The sequence below is a fragment of the Lemur catta genome, chromosome 21, assembly GCF_020740605.2.
Source record: "Lemur catta isolate mLemCat1 chromosome 21, mLemCat1.pri, whole genome shotgun sequence".
NCBI classification, from domain to species: domain Eukaryota; kingdom Metazoa; phylum Chordata; class Mammalia; order Primates; family Lemuridae; genus Lemur; species Lemur catta.
This window is the reverse complement of record NC_059148.1, coordinates 25,432,394-25,454,970: the sequence shown is the minus strand read 5'-3', so window position 1 is coordinate 25,454,970 and position 22,577 is coordinate 25,432,394. Positions and strand designations below refer to the sequence as shown.

Sequence of the window (22,577 nt, the reverse complement as noted above, 5' to 3'; positions counted from 1 at the left end):
CACAAAACAAGAAAAAAAATCCTAAAATTCAGAGGGTGCCAAAAAAAGAGCCCGAATAGCCAAAACAATCCTGAGCAAAAACAACAAAGCTGGACACATCATATTACCTAACTTCAAATTATACTGCAAGGCTACAGTAACCAAAACAGCATGGTACTGGTACAAAAACAAACACACAAATCAATGGAACAGAACAGCGAACCCAGAAATAAATTCACACGTTTACAGCCAACTCTTCTTTGACAAAGCCAACAAAAATATACATTAGGGAAAGAACACCCTCTCTTCAATAAATGGTGCTGGGAAAATTGGATTGCCACATACATAAGAATGAAACAGGACTCCTACATCTCAATATAAAAAAAAATCAACTCAAGATCGATTATAAGACTTGAAACTATAAAAATATTTCCAGACTATACATCTGACAGGAGACTGATATCCAGAATTTACAAGGAACTCAAATAACTCAAGAAAAACAAAACAAAACATCCCATTAAAAAGTTTGCAAAGGACATCAACAGACATTTTTCAAAAGATAGACAAATGGTCAACAGACCTATGAAAAAATGCTCACCCCACCATTCATCAAGAGAGATGCAGGCTGGGTGTGGTGGCTCACGCCTGTAATCCTAGCACTCTGGGAGGCTGAGGCAGGTGGATCGTTTGAGCTCAGGAGTTCCAGACCAGCCTGAGCAAGAACGAGACCCCATCTTTACTAAAAACAGAAAGAAATTATACGGACAACTAAAACTATACACAGAAAAAATTAGCTGGGCATGGTGGCGCATGCCTGTAGTCCCAGCTACTCGGGAAGCTGAGGCAGGAGGATTGCTTGAGCCCAGGAGTTTGAGGTTGCTGTGAGCTAGGCTGACACCATGGCACTCTAGCCCGGGCAGTAGAGTGAGACTCTGTCTCAAAAAAAAAGAGAGAGACAGAGATGCAAATCAAAACCACAATGAGATATCATCTTACCCAAGTCAGAATGGCTATTGTTAAAAATACAAAAAATACCAGATGTTGGTGAGGATGTGGAGAAAAGGGAACACTTAGACTCTGTTGGTAGAAATGTAAATTAATACCTCTATGGAAAATAGTACAGAGATTTCTCAAAGACCTAAACTTAGAACTACCATTCCATCCAGTAATCCCAATACTGGGTATCTACCCAAAGGAAAGGAAATGAATATATCAAAAAGATACCTGTGCTCATAAGTTTCTCACAGATCTATTCAGACCATCAAAGATGTGGAATTGATTTAGTTATTCATCAAGAGATGACTGCATGAACAAAATGCAGTATACATACACAATGATATTATTTAGCCTTAAAGAATGAAGTCCTCTTTTGCAGCAACAGGAATGGAACTGGAGATCATTATCTTAAGTGAAACAAGCCAGATGCAGAAAGACAAATATTGTATATCCTCATTCATAAGTGGGTGTTAAAAACTGTGTTCATGGAAGACATAGAGGATGGAATGATAGATAATGGAAAAAGAAGCGTGAGGGGGTTAGAGGGAGGGAGGATGATGAGAAATTAGTTAATGGGTACAACGCACGTTATTAGGGTGGTGAATACCCTGAAAGCTTTGACTTGACCACTGTGCAAACTATGCACATAACAAAATTGCACATGTACCCCATAAATTTATAAATTAAAAAAAAGCCCTATATCATGTTGCCTAATATGGTAGCCACTAGGCACATATGGTGGCTGAGCACTTGAAAGGTGGTTAATGTGGCTAAGGAACTGAAATTTTAAAATTTTAATTAACTTAATTTTAAAGTTAAATAGCCATATGTGGATAGCAGCCACCATACTGGATAGTGCCATTCCAGTCCTCTCTTTGAGCTTCTCCAGACAGGAAACTACCCACCTTCCAAGGCATTCATCCTCTCTGACTATGCACCAAGAATGCTACTTTATAGTAAACTCAAGTCTCTCCCAATGGTTTACCCATTGCTTTTAAGTTTATCCCTTCCCCAGGACCTCAAAACAATTCTGATCCCCTTCAAAAGACAACTGATAATGGAGGAGAGGGGAGTATGGATGAAACAAGGCTGGCCACTTATTGATAACTGCTAAATCTGAGTGACAGATGCACAGGATTCATTAAACTGTTAGATTTTTAAATATGTTGGAATTTCCCACTTAAAAAAAAAATCTTACTAGTATTTGCTTCAAGTCCTTTTCGCTTTTTCTCCAACTACAAGAGCTTCCAAATCTGTTTTCCTACTTCCAGTAAGAACCCCTCATACACACTGTAAACTAAATTTTTCTACACCTACACTGTTTATGACATCTCTGTTCTTTAGTACATACTTTTCCCTGCCTGAACTTCCTCCTCTCTTGCACGGTCTCATTAAAAGCTGCTCATCATTCTTCAAGAGCCATCTCAACCCTCACCATTGCGAAGCCCAAGGCAGTCATTCATTCAATCCCTCATCAGTGGTACCAGGTTACACTACTTGCATGCCTGCCTTCCGCACTACACTGGGTTAACTGGAAGGAGAAATGATGTTTCATTGCTCTTTTTAATTGTCCCAGTCTGAAAGCTTCAAACTTTTACTGAATTAATGACATTATATAAACTCATGCTCATACTGCACTACTCAACACCCACCAACAAAACTTTTCAGCCTTAATTTGCTCATGTCATTTTTACTGGTTTCCAAACATTATAATAAGAACACCTAGAAGTTACTGAGCATTTACTACATGCCAGGCATTGATTTAAGCACTTTACATGTGTAATTCCTTTAATCCTCATCATCCCCATTTTGCAAAGGAAGAAATTCATTCATGAGTGAAATAACTCGCCTTACATCACAAAGAAGGAGGAAGGCTAAGATGTTAAATAAATACTAGTTGTGTGCCTCTGGACAAGTCATTTAAGTTTCTGCCCCTGTGTAGAAGACTATGGGTCATGATGATCGCAAATACATGCTTCCAATTCTAAAATTCAGATCTGGAGAAGAGTAGGATGCCAAATAAAAGGAACACTGACCTGTAAAAGCAAAAAAAAAAAAAAAACTTCAGGAATTGTTTAAGAGAAAATGTTAAATTTTTATTCTTATAATTTATATCAAGCTATCAGGTCATTAAATATGAAATGTCCAATTTTGAATCAAAAGTGTAGTTTATTATTACGGTATGGAAAACCTGAAACACGTTCTCAAGAAAGCTAACTCAAGCTGGATGCAGTGGCTCAAGCCTGTAATCCAGCACTTTGGGAGGCCGAGGCAGGAGGACTACCTGAGGCCAGGAGTTAGAGACTGGACTGGGTAACATAGCAAAATCCTGTCTCTACAAAAAAAAAAAAAATTTAAAAATGAGCTGGACATGGTGATGCACATCTGTAGTCCTCAGGCTGAAGCAAAAGGATCACTTGAAACCAGGAGTTCAGGGTTACAGTGAACTATGATGGCACTAGTGCACTTCAGCCTGGGCAACAGAGCAAGACCCTATCTCTAAAAAAAAAAAAAAAAACCAAGAAAAAAGAAAGAAAAGAAAAAAATTTCTAAAAAAGTAAAGCTAACTTGTATGGAACAAATTAATTTCTACAGAAGTTAATAGAAAGAAAAATAAATGAATCAGCCAGGTGTAGTGATCAGCCGGGTGGCCTGTGCCTGTAGTCCTAGCTACTCAGGAGGCTGAGTCAGGAGGATCACTTGAGCCCATGAGTTTGAGGCTGCATTGAGCCACGGTGACACCACTGCACCCTAGCCAGGATGTCAGAGCAAGACTTTGTCCCCCCGACCCTCCAAAAAAAGAAAAGAAAAATAAATGAGAATTAGCTTATAGAATATTTGGGCTAGATCTTAAAGGATAAGTATGAGGATCAGAAAAGGTAGAACCATTATGGAACAGCAGGCAGGGAGCAGAGACTGAGAGCACAGTACCCGCAAAGGCAGTGAGAAGGGAGCCGATCTTGATTTAAAAGAAGGTCATATTTTAAAGAGTTAATGGGAACAGGACTAGAAAAGTAAAATGGGGTTCTATTAGGGGTCAGCAAATGCCCATGGGCCTGTGCGGTCTGTTTCTGTGTGGCCCAAAGCTTAGAATGCTTTTTACATTTTTAAAGGGTTTTTTAAAAAAAAAAACACACAAAGAAGGCCAGGGAAGGTGGCTCCCACCAGTAATCCCAGCACTTTTGGAGGCTGAGGTGGGAGGATTGCCTGAGGCCAGGAATTCAAGACCAGCCTAGGAAACACAGACAGACCCTATCTCTACAAAAAAATAAAATTAGCCAGGCAAAAAAGAAAAAAATTGCTATGTTGCCCGGGCTGGTCTTGAACTACTGGCCTCAGGCAATCCTCCCACTTCAACCTCCCAAAGTACTGGGATTACAGATGTGAGCCATGCATGGCAGGTCTGTTTCCAAATTTTAAAGTAAAAAAATAAAGCCTGATCAAGAGTGAGAACCTGTCTCTACAAAAAAATAGAAAAATTAGCTGGGTGTGGTAACACATGCCTGTAGTTCCAGCTACTCAGGAGGCTGAGGGAGGCTGAGGCAAGAGGATCACTTAAGTACAGGAGTTTGAGATTACAGTGAGCTACGATGATGCCACTACACTCTAGCCCAAGTGAGACCCAGTCTCAAAAAAATAAATAAATAAGAACTATAGGGTGGAGTTGGGAAAAAAAAGTATTATAAACAAACTTTTGATCCAAACTCATTTATAAATTGAGGACTGCCACGACTAAGGCATGGGTAATTGAAACCATTTTATGGCTGACAATAATAATTATTTTCTTCACTGATTTTTATCAGCTTTTGTTTTGTCACAGCTCTGTATAAGAGGCAATGGAGCACAGTTTTTAAAAGCAAAAACTCTGAAGTCTTACAGGGTTAGAACCTCAGCTCTATCACTTCCTAGCTCTTTGACCTTAGGCAAGTTCCTTGATTTCTCTGAACCACCACTTTCTCCTCTATAAAATGGATACGGCACTACCAACCTGACAGGCCCGGCTGTTGTAAGAATTAAAGGATATATAAGTATCAAATCATGGTGGATAACAGACTTAAACTTTAGGTGTGAAACCATTAGAATTCTAGAAGAAAATGTGGGAAAGACTATTATAGACATTGGCCTAGGCAAAGAATTTATGAAAAAGACCCCAAAGGCAATCATAGCAACAACAAAAATAAATAAATGGGACCTGATTAAATTAAAAAGCTTCTGCACAGCCAAAGGAACTCTCACGAGAGTAAACAGACAACTTACAGAATTGGAAAAAATTTTCGCATGCTACACATCCGATAAAGGACTGATAACTAGAATCTATTTAGAACTCAGGAAAATCAGCAAGAAAAAAATCAAACAACCCTATCAAAAAGTGGGCAAAGGACATGAATAGAAGTTTTTCAAAAGAAGACAGAAGAATGGCCAACAAACATATGAAAAAATGCTCAACATCTCTAATCATCAGGGAAATGCAAATCAAAACCACAATGAGATATCACTTAACTCCAGTGAGAATGGCCTTTATCAAAAAGTCCCATAACAATAAATGTTGGCGTGGATGCAGAGAGACAGGAACACTGCAACCTCTGTGGAAAGCAATATGGAGATACCTTAAACAGATACAAGTAGACCTACCATTTGATCCAGCAATCCCATTACAGGGCATCTACCCAAAAGAACAAAACACATTCTATAAAAAAGACATCTGCACCCGAATGTTTATCACAGCACAATTCACAATTGCAAAGATGTGGAAACAACCCAAGTGCCCATCAATACATGAGTGGATTAATAAAATATGGTATATGTATACCATGGAGTATTACTCAGCTATAAGAAATAATGGGGATATGGAATCTCTTATGTTCTCCTGGATAGAGTTGGAACCCATTCTACTAAGTGAAGTATCCCAAGAATGGGAAACTAAGCACCACATGTACTCATCATCAAATTGGTTTCACTGATTATCACCTAAGAGCACATTTAGGAATAACATTAATCGGATATTGGGCAGATAGGTGGGGGGAGGGGTGGGTGTATATATACATAATGAATGTGATGCGCACTGTCTGGAGGATGGACACGCTTGAAGCTCTGACTGGGAGCAGGGGGAGGAATGGCAATATATGTAACCTAAACTTATGTACCCCCATAATATGCTGAAATAATGGAAAAAAAAAGGATATATAAGTAAAACACACTTGGCACAATTCCTGAAACATAACAGGCACACAATAAATGGTAACTATCACTACATAAACAGAAAGTTCTCCATACATGGTTTTCACATCATGCACATTTAAACTTTTTTTTTTCTTCAGGAAAATGGCTACTATTACTACTATTTGGCTCAGATATTTTTTTCTAAAATGTTTTGTATAGGAAAAGAAGTTTGGCCAGGCACAGTAGCTCACATCTATACTCCCAGCACTTTGGGAGGCCAAGGTGGGAGGACTGCTTGAGGCCAGGAGTTTAAGACCAGCATGGGCAATACATAGACACCCCATCCCTACAGAAATTTTTAAAAATTAGCCAGGTGTGCTGGTACATCTGTAGTCCCAGCTATTCCGGAGGCTGAGGTGGGAGATCACTTGAACCCAGGAGTTCAAGGTTACAGTGAGCTATGATCACACCACTGCACACCAGTCTGTGTAATACAGTGAGACGCTGTTATCCTTAAGGAAAAAAAAAAGTTTTATAATAAATCTTATTTATTCCCTTTCCCTGACCTTTTAAGATTGGGTTTAAAAATATGCATACTTCCTATAACATTTACAGACTATGAATAACTAAATTCCCCTACGGGTCACAAATGCAAAGTCCTCGTTTTCTTCTCCACTTTTTATTCTGTTGAAGATGTATATTCCTTCACCCAGACAAGCTAGTGACTCAAGTTCCTGGTCAATTAAAACAAGAAACTCATCGTAGCAGTCTTTAAAGCCATCACTAGTTTTCTTCTGTTCTCACTTGCATATACCTCTCCAGAGATGCTCAATACAATGATGATAAGTCATTCATTCCACCTCTGCCACTTCCTGAGTGAATTTGAACAGGTCATTTAACCTCTCTGAGCCATAGTTTCCTCATGGGTAAAATGGGGACAGGATAACATATTACCTAATGCGGTTATGTGGTAATCACATGAGATTATGTACGTATGCCATAGCAGAATAAGCTCTTGGTGGTGTCCACTCAATACTGTTTCCCTCCTTTTCAATTATGACCCTAATCAGCTTTCACAAGCCTGGACAAGGAGGCTTCTCAAACATACTTATTTCTGTGACTAGCCAGTGGCTGTTCCTAAAGCACTAAGCACCGAGATCCTTAGCAACATACCAGGCTGCTCATTAAGAGGGCCTATCTCCTGTTGTAAACAATAAGTTTTTTCCTCCTCATCTGAAAGAACTCCTTCCAAGACTTTGCAAGATAAAAGTAAGTATTAGCACCTCAAACACCTCACTATTATGAGACAGGGGCAGTCTGAACTTTCTGCTTTCTTTATATTAATACTAGCATGTAATAAGCTCCAGGAGGATGAGACCTCATCTGGCTTACTCACTATTCTATCCCCAAGCCTTGCAAATAGGAGGTAGTCAAACAAACAAACAAACAAAAGGTGTAAGGGTTTAAACATAGTATGCCTATAAATAAATGCCATGCTCCTTTTTAGATGACTGCCTTTCCTTGGTAGGGTCAATTCATCAGCTTAAAGATGAAACGAATGTTTAAGCACACAAAGTTGTACAAGGCACTGGTTCCTGCCCTCAAGATGCTCTAAATCTACAACGAAGACAATGCGTGACAATCCAAACAAATTAGATCCCAAATACTGTCATGCATCACATATGGATGTTCTGGTCAACGACAGATCACATATATAATAGTGGTCATCCAGGAGGTGAAGGTTAATTCATTATTAAAGGGAAAAGTATTTATAAGTTTAGTGTAGCCAAAGTGTACAGTGTTTATGAAGTCTGCAGTCATGTACAGCAATGTCCTAGGCCTTCACATTCAAGCACCACCCACTGACTCAGCCAGAGCAACTTGCAACTTCCAGTCCTGAAAGGTCAATCATGTTAAAGTTCCCTATTCAGGTGTATCTTTTTTTTTTTTAAATCTTTTATACTTTATCTTTCCTGTGCCTTTTCTATGTTTAGATATGTTTAGATACACAAATATTACTGTGTTCCAACTGCTGATAGTATTTAGTATAGTAAGATGCTGTACAGGTTTGTAGCCTAGAAGCAACAGGCTACACCATCTAGGTTTAAGTACCCTCTATGATGTTTGCACAATGACAAAATTAACTAACAACATATTTTTCTCAGAATGCATTCCCATCTCTAAGCAATACATGACTGTAGTTTCTCATCATCAAAGATGATATACATAAATGGCAAATAAGCACATGAAAAGATCCTCAGGCCAGGCGTGGTGGCTCACACCTGAAATCCCAGCACTTTGGGAGGTCAAGGTGGGAGGATGGCTTAAAGCCAGGAGTTCAAGACCAGGCTGGGCAACATAGCCAGACCCTGTTTCTACAAAAAATTAAATTAAAAAAATTTAAAAATTAGCCAGGTACAGTGGTATGCACCTGTAGTCCTGGCTACTCAGGAGGCTGAGGTGGGAGGACCCTCCTTGAGCCCAGCAGTTCGATAGTACAGTGAAGTGTGATTACACCACTGTACTCCTCCAGCCTGGGCAACAGAGTGAGATCCTGTCTCTGAAGCAAAAAAAAAAAAAAAAAAAAAAAAAGATGCTCAAAATCACTGGGCATTAGGGAAGTATAAATTGTAAATTAAAACCACAAGGGAGGCCGGGCACGGTGGCTCACGCCTGTAATCCTAGCCCTCTGGGAGGCCGAGGCGGGTGGATCGCTCAGTCAGGAGTTCGAGACCAGCCTGAGCGAGACTCCGTCTCTACTAAAAATAGAAAGAAATTATCTGGCCAACTAAAAATATATATAGAAAAAAATGAGCTGGGCATGGTGGCGCATGCCTGTAGTCCCAGCTACTCGGGAGGCTGAGGCAGTACGATCGCTTGAGCCCAGGAGTTTGAAGTTGCTGTGAGCTAGGCTGACGCCATGGCACTCACTCTAGCCCGGGAAACAAAGTGAGACTCTGTCTCAAAAAAAAAAAAAAAACCACAAGGGAGGCAAGGGAGGCCAGGCATGGTGGCTCATGCCTGTAATCCTAGCACTTTGGCAGGCCAAGGCAGGAGGATTGCTTGAGCTCAGGAGTGAGAGAGACACCCCCCCTCTTTCCCCTCAACCCCCATCTCTACTAAACACAGAAAAATTAGCCAGTGTGGCTCACGCCTGTAGTCCCAGCTTCTCGGGAGGCTGAGGCAAGAGGATCACTTGCGCCCAGGAGCTTGACACTGCAGTAAGCTGACAGAACAAGACCCTATCTCTCACACACACACACACACACACACACACACACACAAAAACCCACACAATGAGATACTGCTGCACATCCACTAGACTGTCTGAAATTAAAGACTAACATACCACTTCTAACAGGGAACTGAAGCAATTAGAAATCTCATACATTACTGAGGGGAACACAAAACAGTATAGTCACTTTAGCAAAGTTTAGCAATTATTTCCTTTTTTTAGAGACAGGGTCTCACTCTGTCACCCAGGCTGGAGTGCGGTGGTGTGATCATAGCTCACTGCAATCTCAGGCTCCTGGGCTCAAAAGATCCTCCTGTCTCGGTCTTCCAAAATCTTAGGATTACAAGCGTGAGCCACTGTATCCCACCAGCAATTACTTTTAAAATTAAACACTTGCCACACAACTCAGCAATCTCATTTCTACGTATTCAACCAAGAGAAATGAAATCATATGTTCACACGAAATCTGTACATAAACAATCATAGCTGCTTTATTCATTATAGCCAAAAACTGCTAACTCAAAATTGCTAACAATTCAAATGTCTATCACTTCATGAACTGGTACATGCATCCAATGGAACACTGCTCAACAATAAAAAGAGGGCCAAGCGCGGTGGCTCACGCCTGTAATCCTAACATTCTGGGAGGCCGAGGTGGGTGGATAGCTCGGGGTCAGGAGTTCAAGACTAGCCTGAGCAAGAGCGACACCCCGTCTCTACTAAAAATAGAAAGAAATTATCTGGACAACTAAAAAATATATATAAAAATTAGCCGCCATGGTGGCACACGCCTGTAGTCCCAGCTACTCGGGAGGCTGAGGCAGGAGGATCACTTAAGCCCAGGAGTTTGAGGTTGCTGTGAGCTAGGCTGACGCCACAGCACTCACTCTAGCCCGGGCAACACAGCGAGACTCTGTCTCAGAATAAAAAAAAAAAACAAAACAAAGAGGAAGATGTGTTACATGCAATAACACAGATGAATCTCAAAGCATCATGCTACATGAGAGGAAGCTAGTCACAAAAAGCTATATACTGTATTATTGAATGATATTCTAGAAAAGACAAAACCCTAAGAACAGGAAATAAATCAGTGACTGCCAAAGTTGGGGGAAGAGAACTAACTGAAAAGAGGTAGAAAAGGGTAAGACTTGGTAGAATTACAAATGAAGAACGGTGAATATAAAATGTATCTCAATACACCTAACTACAATACAATACAATCTACCACAATAACTGTCTAGCAATTTGAGCTAAATCATGGTGTAGTAAGCAATAAGAAAAAAAAATAGTCTTTCCTGTATATCCATTTGTTCCTAAGTCCAAAATGGACAGGAGGTTTTGAAACTTGCAGAGCCAACAGATGAACATTCTGCTGGACATCTTTGTTTTCCCAAAAGATAACCTCTTAATATTATCTTCTCCAGTGTCACTGGAGACTCCTTAGACTCTAGCCAATGGACTATGAACCTGCAGCACTGTAAGTACTGACACAAGTTTCAGCAGTAGCATTTTAACTAGTTAGCCTTCTGCCAAATTAACACCTTTAGCTGTAAAATAGACAAATTTTTCCATTTCATCCATGAATTCTCTTTATCTTCCACTGATTATTATGACTAAATAAAAATGGTACTTTTGCTCCTTGTTCTTCAGAATTCATCCTGCCCCAAGCCATCATTTTCCTACACTTACAATTTTTTAAAAATCTCATTTCTACCACAATTAAATGCTTTTCTCCCTCGATGCACTGTCAATACTCACTGCTGCTACATTGAATATGACAGTTTTAACAATAAACTAAGCTCTAACACAAGAGATTTAACAAAACAACAGGGATGGTTGACTGTGAACTTGATCATGAACAACCAAAAAAAAAAAAAAAACCCACCATATACTGGTGGCTCATGGAGTTAACCCACTTTTGTTCTGGGGTACAGCTTTCCTGCTATCTCAAAGTTCACCCTAAATCGAAAGTTGGTATGAGCCGGGTGTAGTGGCTCAGGCTTGTAATCCTAGCACTCCTAGCACTCCAGGAGGCCGAGGTGGGAAAATCACTTGAGCTCAGGAGTTGGATACCACCCTGAACAAGAGTGAGACAACCCCTACTCTATATAAAATTTAAAAAAAGAAAAAGAAAGTTGGTAAGTGGCACAGCTGCTAAACTTAAACACTGTGCAATGAATGCCACATGAGTGATACCCTCCAACAGCTATGGGAGCAGAGAAGGAGAAATCATACGGTGAGCCACTATGCAAGAGAAGATCGTTAAAGACTACATTTAAGAGGACAAGATGACAAGACTAGAAGACTCTGGTTCATGTTGAAGAATAAAGACTGTGTGTTCTGTCTGTGGAAGGACTTGATTGTCAAAGTGAACAGTCTGGGTTTGATCCTGCCAGTAATGACAGTCACTAACAGTTTCTCGATAAAGAGAGGATGCAATGAAAGATGTTTTAAGGAGATTCTTATGGCTGTGGTGTATGCAGGACTTCAGATTGGAAATGTCTGTACATGAAGAGACCAATAGGAGGCTTCCTAAAAAATACAGTAGAAATAAAAGTAGACTAGATTCTAAAGCCAATTATGCAGCCAATGATGGGAGAATTTGGCAAACTATCTCCCTGACCTCAGTTTGTTCACTTGTAAACAGAATGAATACTAAAAAAAAACCACCAGAGCTGGGCACGGTGGATGGCTCACACCTGTAATCCTAGCACTCTGGGAGGCCAAGGTGGGAGGATAGCTTGAGCTCAGGAGTTTGAGACCAGCCTGAGCAAGAGCTGAGACCCTGTTTCTACTAAAAACAGAAAAATTAGCCGGGTGTGGTGGCACACACCTGTAGTCCCAGCTACTCAGGAGGCTGAGGCAGGAGGATTGCTTGAGCCCAGGAATTTGAGGTTGCAGTGAGCTACGATAAGGCCACTGCACTCTACCTGGGATGACAGAGTCTCGCTCTGTCTCAAAAAAAAAAAAAAAAAAATGCATTCTAATACTTTGTTTCATTTTTCCAAAAATGCTTATCATGACCCACTAAAGTGATTTCCCAATCTAAGGGGTCATGACCTGCAGTTAGAAAATACTTCTTTGAGAGATATGAAAACCAATTTAACCTTATGAGTCACCATAATGAGCACATTATTTAACTACATTGTGCTGTAAAACAGTAATGCCCCTAGGGTCTACTAAGGCATACAGCTATAAACTTACAGTCAAACTCCCAGGATGTCTTCGTTTAATATAGTGGTTAAGCAAAAAAAGAAAAAGAAGAAACACTCCCAGGATGGCATACCTTTTGAGCTCTTGTGTCTGTTTTTTTTATAGTTTTCCAGTCTCTTAACTTTCTATCACACAATTATTATTTCTCATTGCTGTCCATATATTTGCTTCTAAAAGTTTTACCTTTCTACTTGCTGGCAATCTGTAAATCATAAAAGAAAGCTAAGCAGAATCATGTGTAAAGTAAAAGTAAATAAGCTCTGAAAGAAGTCCTGAAGAACTCCTTTCTATAATCTGTACAAGCTTCAGCAAGTCTCATTTCAAAGTGTGTTTCAGGAATAAAAATAGTTAACTTCACAAGGTTCACAATAGATGCTTATGAGTCCCCAAAGAAAAATGCACTATTTGGTCCAAAACCAGTCTTTTTTTCAGTCTAAACTACAATCAAAATTAATCTTAACTATTTACAAAAATTATTGCTCAGAGTATTTTTAATGTATGATTTATAAAAGCAACATAAAACAAAGTGGCAATCAAAAATATCTGAGTCAGGATGCAGTGGCTCACACCTGTAAACCTAGCACTTTGGAAAGCTGAGGCGGGACGACGGCTTAAGACCAGGAGTTCGAGACCAGCCTGAGAAACATAGCAAGACTCCATATCTACAACAAACAGAAAAATTAGCCAGGCATAGTGGCATGCACCTGTAAACTGAGCTACTTAGGAGGCTGAGGCAGGAGAATCACCTGAGCCTAGGAGAAATTATTTTTGAATAATTTGAAAAGCAGAAATTATTTTTGAATAGAAAATATACTTTAAGAACATCAAAAAACACATTAAGATATAGCTCAACCTATTTCTAATCACAAGTAACGCTAATAAACCTTACGGATTCAAAAGTGCTAGATTTCAAATTCTAGATTTAAATGCTACAATCTATCAAAAGATTGATACCAGCTTCACATTCACTGACAATAAATTTTCTGAGAATAATATCTCTACGTTTGAAATCTCTCTAACATCTTCTAAGGAGGCAAAAAGACCTCAAGAAAAAATAGGATTCTAGTTTTATTTTAGTTAACACTTTTGCTAAACAGACAACTGTAGCAACCTCTTAAAACCTCAGTTGGCACTTCAAGAGGCAGAGGATCACCTGAGGGCAGGAGTTCGAGACCAGCCTAAGCAACACAGTAAAACCCTGACTCTACTAAAAATTTAAAAATCAGCCAGATATGGTTGGCACATGGCTGAGTCCCAGCAACTCTGGAGGTTGAGGCAGAAGGATCATTTGAGTCCAGGAGTATGAGCCTGCATGAGCTAAGATCAGGCCACTGCACTCTAGCCTGGACAACAGAGTGAGACCCTGCCCCTAAACAAAACAAAACAAAACAAAAAAAACCTTAGTAGGGCAACATAGATGACCCAGATATGATTTAAAAAAAAAAATTTTTTTTTCACTTGAAAAGATACAGTAGTGGGTAAGCTTGTTCATAAACTCCCCCTGTACATCTCCAGTGAAGTTGTCACAATCCTTTGAAATAGGTACAAAAATAGGGTTTTGCTCACACTTGATTCTTTAAACAATATTAAAATACTATCTAGCCCAAACAGAAAATTACAATTCTAGGAATAATATCTTCTAAAACCTTAAAATTCCTTTCAAGTTATTTAAAAAAGAAAAAAAAAAGACTTTGCTATGGTCAAAGAAAGTTCTAACACAGCTGTAGCTATTTAAAACAAAAAAAAATCAGATCCTCCTTTAAGTTGAAACATACGGTTATTAAATAGCTATATGAGTGAAATCCCCTGTGTAAAATTATAACTATCTCTAATTAGAGAAACATAGAAAGTACAAGTTTACATTTAACGAAAAAAGGAACACCATGACTGATCCCATAAATGTTTTCACTGTTTCAGAATGCAAAATCTTTAAGCAACTACAGGTTTACTTTTTTCTCTGACACACAGATAAGCAATTTCATATAGGTTTTTGCCCAATCTTAAAAAGTATATCTTCTCCAGATACTTGGAATGAAAACTAAACTAATTAGGTAAAACAGGCCCAAAACAAAAACATGCCTCTTTTGTTATTAACAGCCATCTACAGTTTACCTCTAATGACCTAAACGTCAATTAACTGTTTTGGTCTAACTTCAGTTTTGGTTAGTATCAACACCCACAAAGAAGAATGCGGTAACAAAGGTCGGTACAGTTTAAACCTTATAAATTACAAATGAGGCCGTATGACTAATTAATCTAGTAAAAGCAAATGACTAAATACCTGACCTCCTTCAAATCTTTGCTCAAATGTTACCTCTTCAATGAACCTCCCTTAATCCATTTAAAATTGTAACCCGTTCCCCTCCCCATGCTCCCTATACCCTTAATCTGCTTTCCTCTAATCCCATAGCTCTTATCTACTATTACATATAGGTTGCTAGTTTAATGTCTCAATAATTGTATGCCTAGTCACATGAGAATGTAAAATTCCAGGAGGACAACTATCTTTGTTTTATTCACTGATATATCCCCAAGACCTCCACCTCCATTGTACAAAGATGGTTCAATAAATCTGTGTCAAATATAGATGTTTTAGGCCCTTCTAGAAGATATTTAAAGAGATGAATAGCCTCGCTGATATTTAAATGGAAGCATCATGAACAATTCCACTAAACTGCAGCACAGTTTCTAAGTTGCAATGCCTCAAATGAAAGCAGCAGCAAAAGTACTAAGCTGAAAAATCACTATGAGAAAAAGTTTTTATTCACACTGAGTCCTCTATCCAAAGCAATTCTAATGTTATATTATTTAGGGTTGGGAACAGGGTAATAGGATTGTAAATCCATTATTTTAAAAAATGAGGGAGAAAATGTAAATGGAGAAGAAATATGGGTTAACCAGTGATAATTCCCAATAGTGCCATGAAATTACATAAAAGTTACCAAAAATAACTTGATGATAGGCTAGCAGCTAATGAAAAAAACACATATGGCTGAAAAGAAAGGTTAACAACAAAAAACACCAAAAAACTTTAGAACAGTTCCTCAGGAATTTCAGTCCTCTACTCAGCACAACTGTCAACAAAACGATAAACTCAGCATCCTCACTAACAGTTACAGGGGTCAAAGCATCTTCACCTATGTTACCTCATTAAATCCTCAGAAGAAATTCAAACTCCAATAATCAGGTGAGTAACAAAAGCACTTAATGTATGCGCTGGGCAGTAAATACTTTTCCCTTGAAACTTCCCCACAGTATCTGACACACTGCAACGAAACCATTCAATGGAAGCAGCAGCACCTTAGCACTGGACGCTAACACAAGCCTTCTGAAGAATATGGCACAGCCAGCCAGAGCCATAAAGTCTTGACGCCCTTTGACCTTAAACCACTCCTGGGAACTTTCTCTAAGGAAATAATTGCACTGAAACAAAAAGTTATTAGTATAAAGATGTTCTCTGTGCCACTATCTATAATAAAAAAGTGGAAACCCAAAACCCAACAAGAGAATGGATTTTTTATAAAATGTGGTAACGGCAAAAATGCTGACTGAAAAATAACATATGCAGTCACTACCACTCCGTAAAAATGAAAAGCGAGAACTAGACTGAGGTAAAATTGCACTCAAATTTTAATATTGTGGTTACATTCTTCTTTCCTAAGAGAAAATAGCCACCTTCAAAGATGTATGACAAAGACAGAATCAATCGCTTTTGAAAGTCTTGAAAATCTATTCATACATTCACACATAAAAAGTCAAATTATAGAACGTCACTTAATGCGGATATGTGAATTTCTAGATTTTCAATTGCTATCTCAAAACACATCAGACTCAATGCTGCATTTTCTCTGAATCTTCACACTTGCTCCCAGAGACTTATTTGCTGATACACACAAACCTAAGTGAAGAGATTCTAGAGGTCGTAATTTACAAAAAATCCAGTAAAGTGATTCAGAGTTGGAAGTAATTCTACAAGTATGTTAACTAAACATCTGTACAAGAATAAAATTTCACACTGTATGAATCCAGTACATTAAACAAAACTTTGCATATTTATCAAAAAGAATAAGGACAATTTATGCCTCAAGAACTTAAATAAAATCCTAAATTAACCTTAAATTTCTGTGAAGCCTCAAGGAATAGAAAAAGATCTGTGGTACTAAAACATTCCAAATATCTTTGATCACTCAAGCTACTTTAGAGCAAATTCTTTGTTATAATCTAATTGTTAAGCCTAAGAAAAGCCAATGCAACTTAAAAACCTTAGTTTTAATTTTTAATTATTTGAACAAGTTGAATATATCTGCCAGATTTTTCTGATACCTAAGAAGGAAAACACAGAATGCATCCTTTTCTATAAAAATTACATTTTAAGTTTTTTCCATTTTTCACTAGATGCGACTGAAAGAGGGAAACTGAAGTTGTCCTAAGTGGACTGAACTGGATAAATGATCATTTGCACTAGTTTGGCTAAGCAGTGTTTGGAGTGCCTCAGAGAAGGGGAAAGTGGGGAGGAGATTTAAAAGTCAAAAAATGACTATTCTGGCACCCCCTTCCCCCACTTAAGGAAGAATTCCTTAAAAACCAGCTCTGACTCATCTTGATGGGTAACTTCTGCTGTAAATGAAAATTCTTTGGAAATGGATTGCTGAAAATGTGTTTCCAAAAAGAAAACTCAGTGCATGACAAATTCCCTTATCCCACCTTTGAAAGCCCAAGATGTCGACTTGAGGAAGACGCTGGTCACTGGCCGTACCAAGCCGGCCTAGGCCTAAGGGAGGCACAGCAGTGCCTGCAACACGGATGGACTTGGGGCACAGGGGAAGTGGACTTGCGTGCCCTTGGTAAGCTCTGGCTGCACTCCCGAAGTTAAGGACACCGGCCACAAAGGAATGGAGTCTATTGACATTTGCGTCCCCGTCTGAACACCAAGCATTTTCTTAGTTCGTGAAATCGGAACTGACAACCACCCACTACCCCCAACAGGCCTTCCTACACAAACACACCCTCCACAGCCAAACCCAATTAGCTGGGACGACACCGAGACCCGAGCCTCTACACAACCCTGGGTTTGTGGGTTATGAGGCGAAAAGGACGCAAGTGAACACACGCATTTCTGCCTTCAGGAACCCCACCACGTCCCTGCTGCAATCTCTCTCCCCTAGAAATTTCAGAAATTGGGGGCGGGGGTTGGGGAAAAATGCGCAGCGAGCCCGCGCCCTGCCGACCTCCCGAGTCCGGCCAGGGTTTCTGGCACACGCCTGGGGCCGGCCCTCGCCCACCGCTGTGCAAAAGCGCCTTCTCCTCCGCGGCCTCGGAACAGCAATGCGGCTCGGCCGCCACCCGCGCGCCGGAGAGGCCTTGCGGGGGAAGGCGGGAGGCCAGGAGGGGGCCGGGCACTCCCTACCCCTTCCTCAGACGGGGGAGGCAGGAACGCTGCGGGAGACCGCACCGAGCCCGACGATCCCAGAGTTCTGGAGCCCCCGCCACTGCCTTGGACCTAAATGGGGAGGGGTACGGGGGGGGGCGCCGCACACACCACCTCAACCCCGTCCTTCGCTCTTTCCCAGGGCAGTGCGGGGGATGCTCGAGGATACAGAATACACCCCGGTGATTCCAGATGAGCCTGTGGCTGCTCCTTTGACGAGCACGGGGAACGATACCCTAACTTCTCCCCTCCCATGATATTCCCCAACGGAGGAGAAGGCATGTTTCGGAAGACGAAACCCAAACCTTGAGACCCCCTCCAATGTTAGCATCTACAATGGGGGGGTGGGCGCTGCCCAAGCATCCCCCCACTGGGGGCGGGGGAGGCTCAAAGAAGGCGGAACAGGGGCTGACAATCGCTGAGGCCCTTGAACCCCTCCCAAACACTTAAATGGGGAGGGGGAGGCTGCCCGGTCCCTCCATCTTGACCGTTTGAGGGAGGGGGCGGGGATGCTGCAGAAGGCTGGACACGGCCTGACAATCCCAGAGGAGTCCCGCGGCGCCCCCCGCACCCAACCCCCGGGACTCTGGACGCGAGCGGGGGCCCCCACCCCCGCTGCGGGCCCCCGGCCCACCCCTTGAAGCCTGGCCGGTCACGGGGCCGGGACGGCGGTGCGGGCCGCGGGGGAGGGGATGCCAGGCCCGGGTTCGTCCAGGCCCGGAGCCGAGGGGGCTGGGGCGCCGACACCCACCTGCCCAGTCCGGGCCTCCCGCCGCCTGCGCTCGCTGCGGCCGCCGAGGAGGAAGCCGCGGCCGAGGACGACGAGACTGAGGACGAGGACGCCGACGGCGCGGCGGCAGGCGACGTGAGAAGGCCGCCGCCGCCGGGCTTGCGGACATTGGCTGCCGCGGGCGGCTGCTGCTGCTGCTGCTGCTGGGGCTTCAGCGACATGGTGAGAGGCCCATACACCGGCTCGCACGCCGGGCGGGGACAGCCGGGAGCTGGGCGCGCCGAGGAGACGCCGGAGCGCGGCGAGGACGCGCGGGCGCCGAGCGGGGAGGCGCGGGTTGGCGCGGCCGGGGGGGCCCCCGGGCTGGCGAAGGGGAGGAGGAGGACAACGAAGGGGCGGGGAGGCCCGCCGATACCGAGGAGCCGCCGGGAGCCGGGCCGGGACACGCCGCCGCCGTTGCCGTTGCTACCAAAACAGTCTGAGGCGGAGGGAGGCGAGCGCTGCCGGGAGGGAGGGGGGCCGGGGCCAGGCGGGGGAGGGGCGGCGGAGGGATACGGGCCCAGGGCCGCGCCGCCGCCGCCCCGCCGCGCCAGCCGCGGGAGCGAGCGCCGCCCGGGCCACCTGGACGCGGTGAGGCGGCGAGGCTCGATGGCCGCCGCGGAACTCCGAGGAGCTGCGGCCGCCGAGCGCATCGGGGGCCAGGCTCGCCGAGGCTCCGAGTGGCAGTGCTGGGTGGGCGCGGAGGTGCGGGATGGGGACTCTTTACCGGAAGTCGGAAGGGTCAGGCGGAAGCAGAACGTGAGGCGGCTCCGGGGCCGGGAGGGACACGTGAGGAGCGGGCGCCGGGCTAGGCCGCGTTCGCGGGGGTCGGGTGAGGGCCCGGCGGCTGGCCCTGCGCGGATCCGCCCTCCTTTAGGCGGGTCTGCCCTGCGGAGAGGGCGTGTCAGTCTTCGCCTGCGGGGCCTGCCTAGTGCGGAGGACGGGAGGGAAGCGTTTCTTCCCCCACCGTATTCTTCAACGTCCTTAGGCTCCTAGGAGGACCTTGTTTGTCCCCACCTGATGCAACCTAGAAAATGGACTGCGAGCGCCTTCGGGGAGGAGTCTATGTCTTGCTACGTGTAAAGCACCTAGAACACTGACAGACTCAAGGAACGCAAGCATCCCATGGTTTTCTTGGTAGCCCCAGCGCCTGGCATACAGTATGCTCTCAGGTGGCACTCAGTGTCTCAAAGGCAGTGCGGGCTTTCTTTCCCTGCCAAGATTGGAACGGAGCAACCTCCAGGGGCCACCCACATCTGGTTACCTTCCCTCCACTGTTTCATCCCAGCAACACAGTAACCAGAAGACTCCTTTGGGTATCTGACCTTCATTTGAACCTACTTTCCCTTCTTGAACTTCTTTTTCACCATTCATGAGACTCAAAAAGAAATATACGTGATTGGTAGAGCTATGGATAATGGGGTCAGTAGACACTGAACAGACCTCACAAGAATGTGCGAACTTTAGACCTTGGCCCCTTTAGAAGTTTTACTTTAACTTAGGGAATCAGCCAGTACAGCAGTCCGTTTTTTAAAATGTGTTGCAATTAAACTGGAAGCAAGTAGATAACTTTTTTTTTTTTTGAACGATGAATCTAGTTTTTAAAAAAAGTGAAATTAGGAAATGATAGAGGAAGAAACACCAAAATTCCCGTCAATCTCCTAGAATTGTCCAGATAAAGATAAAGGCCTAGAAAAACTTGGAGAATGATTAAACCAGGAGTCTGCAGTAGCCCAACTGAAATGAAATTAACCTTCTAGGTATTCCGGGCAAAAATGATTGTTGTATTACCATCAACACCTGAAAAGTAGGAAATCGGCTTTATTTCCACCTAAGATAAAAAGGAGATTGACGGGGGGAAAATGTAGTATTCTTTTATACTGATAGTTACGAAACCCTTTAAAAAGCAACCCAAGGGAAATTGGAACTAAGAAACCAGATGAGAAAACAAAACAACAACAACAACAGGCCATAGCAGAAATACAATCATCTTTCTGTGGTGTAATGATTTGACAGCCATATCTGTGAACCAACGTCCCACAATTCAGTCCTAGCACCAAATTTCAGGCAGATAAAAAGAAAAACGAGTAAGGCCTGAAGCTGACATACCTGAACTAGATGTAATTTAGGCTGAGAAAACTAGTTTTAATCTACTTTCATTGAATAAAAATTTGTCTTATTGAGGTGTAATTTACATACTATGAAACTCACCTATTTTGCGTGACAATTTATTGAGTCTCAGTAAATTTACAGAGTTGTGCAACCATTGTCACTAATTTCAGAACATTTCCATCACCCCAAAAAGATCCTTCATGCCCATTTGCAGTTACTCCTGGTTCCCATCCTAAGCCCCAGGCAATCACTAATCTACTTTCTTTCTCTGTGGATTTGCCTATTCTGGACATTTCCTATAAATGGACTCTTATACACCACCTTTTGTGTCTGCCTTCTTTCACTTAGCATAATGTTTTTTGAGGTTTATCTGTTATAGCATGTATCAGTATTTCATTCCTTATTATTGCTGAGTATTTCATTGTATAGACGGACCATATTTTGTGTATCTATTTGACAGTTGGTGGGTGTTTCTCGATTGTTTCCAGTTTTTGGCTATTGTAAATAATGTTGCTGTGAACATTTGTGAACATATGTCTTCATGTGAACATATGTTTTCATTTCTCACGGGTAAGTTCCTACTAATGGAATTGTTGGGTGGTATGGTAAATTTATACAATATTTAACTTTTCAAAGATACTGTCAAACCCTTTTTCCAAGGTGACTATGCCATTTTACATTCACACCTGGAATGTTTGAGTGTTTATCATAAAATATGATTTCTGCCTTTTATTAAAATGGAAACTGATAGAACCTTTATTCACCTCTATTTTACACCCTCTCTTTTTTCTTTGTGGAGGAAGGATCACTACCCAAAGCCAAGTAATATCTTTTCTTGCAAACTCTTCACAGGAATTCTAGACCTCTGAAAACATGGTTATTTAGCAGCAACTATGATGTCAGAAGGCTTTAGCTTTATATGAAAATGTCAGGGTAATGCACCTTAAAACAAATGGCATGGCAGCCAGCCTCTGTGATGAACTCAAATGATCCTTGCCTCATCCTGTGAAACCCTCCCCACTTGAATTGAAGCCGTACCTAGTGACTCCTTTCTAACAAAAAGTTAGGAAAAATTATGGGTTTTCACTTCCAAGATTAGGGTACAAAAAAAACTGTGACTTCTGTTTTGGACTGCCCTCTCTGGCTCACTTGCTTTGGAGAAAGCTGGCAGCCATGTTGTAAGCTGCCCTGTGGAGAGGCCCACGTGGCAAAGACCTGTTGTCTCCTACCAACTAGCAAGGACCCCATGGCTGCCAACAGCCATGTGAGTGAGCTTGGAAGCAGGTCATCCCCCATCAAGCCTTAAATGATTACAGCCCTGGCCTGCATCTCATTTAGCTTTGTTACAGACCCTGAGTTAGAGACACGTAGCTCAACTGTGAGCTAACCTTTTTTTTGTAGTTTTAAGATGTTAAGTTTTGGGATAATTTGTTATACAGCAATAGATAACTAATACGGATGACCAAAAAAGTGCATTTCCAGCAGGTGCGGGGATTTATGCCTATAATCCTACCACTTTGAGAGACGAGAGGATCACTTGAGCCCAGGAGTTCGAGACCAGCCTGAGCAAGAGCAAGAACCCCGTCTCTACTGAAAATAGAAAAAATTAGCCAGGCATGGTTGTGTGCACCTGTAGTCCCAGCTACTCAGGATGTTGAGGCAGGAGGATCACTTGAGCCCAGGAG

At 42.3% G+C, this 22,577-nt stretch overlaps 1 protein-coding gene across 9 annotated transcripts in view; it reads right to left on the bottom strand.

Moving 5' to 3' along the window:
- The window catches only part of ATXN2 (ataxin 2), a 92,479-nt gene extending 73,216 nt beyond the window's left edge, over nt 1–19,263 (bottom strand). For 6 of the 9 annotated variants that reach the window (XM_045534822.1, XM_045534820.1, XM_045534824.1 and 3 more), the window contains exon 1: nt 18,763–19,262. In XM_045534822.1, coding sequence (XP_045390778.1) covers nt 18,763–18,962 — 200 coding nt within the window. In that variant the 5' untranslated portion in view covers nt 18,963–19,262. Of the gene's footprint in view, nt 1–18,762 lie in introns of all 9 variants that reach the window. The other 3 variants (XR_006730727.1, XM_045534818.1, XM_045534819.1) reach the window with 1 other exon arrangement.
- Between the last annotated feature and the right edge of the window lie 3,314 nt (nt 19,264–22,577).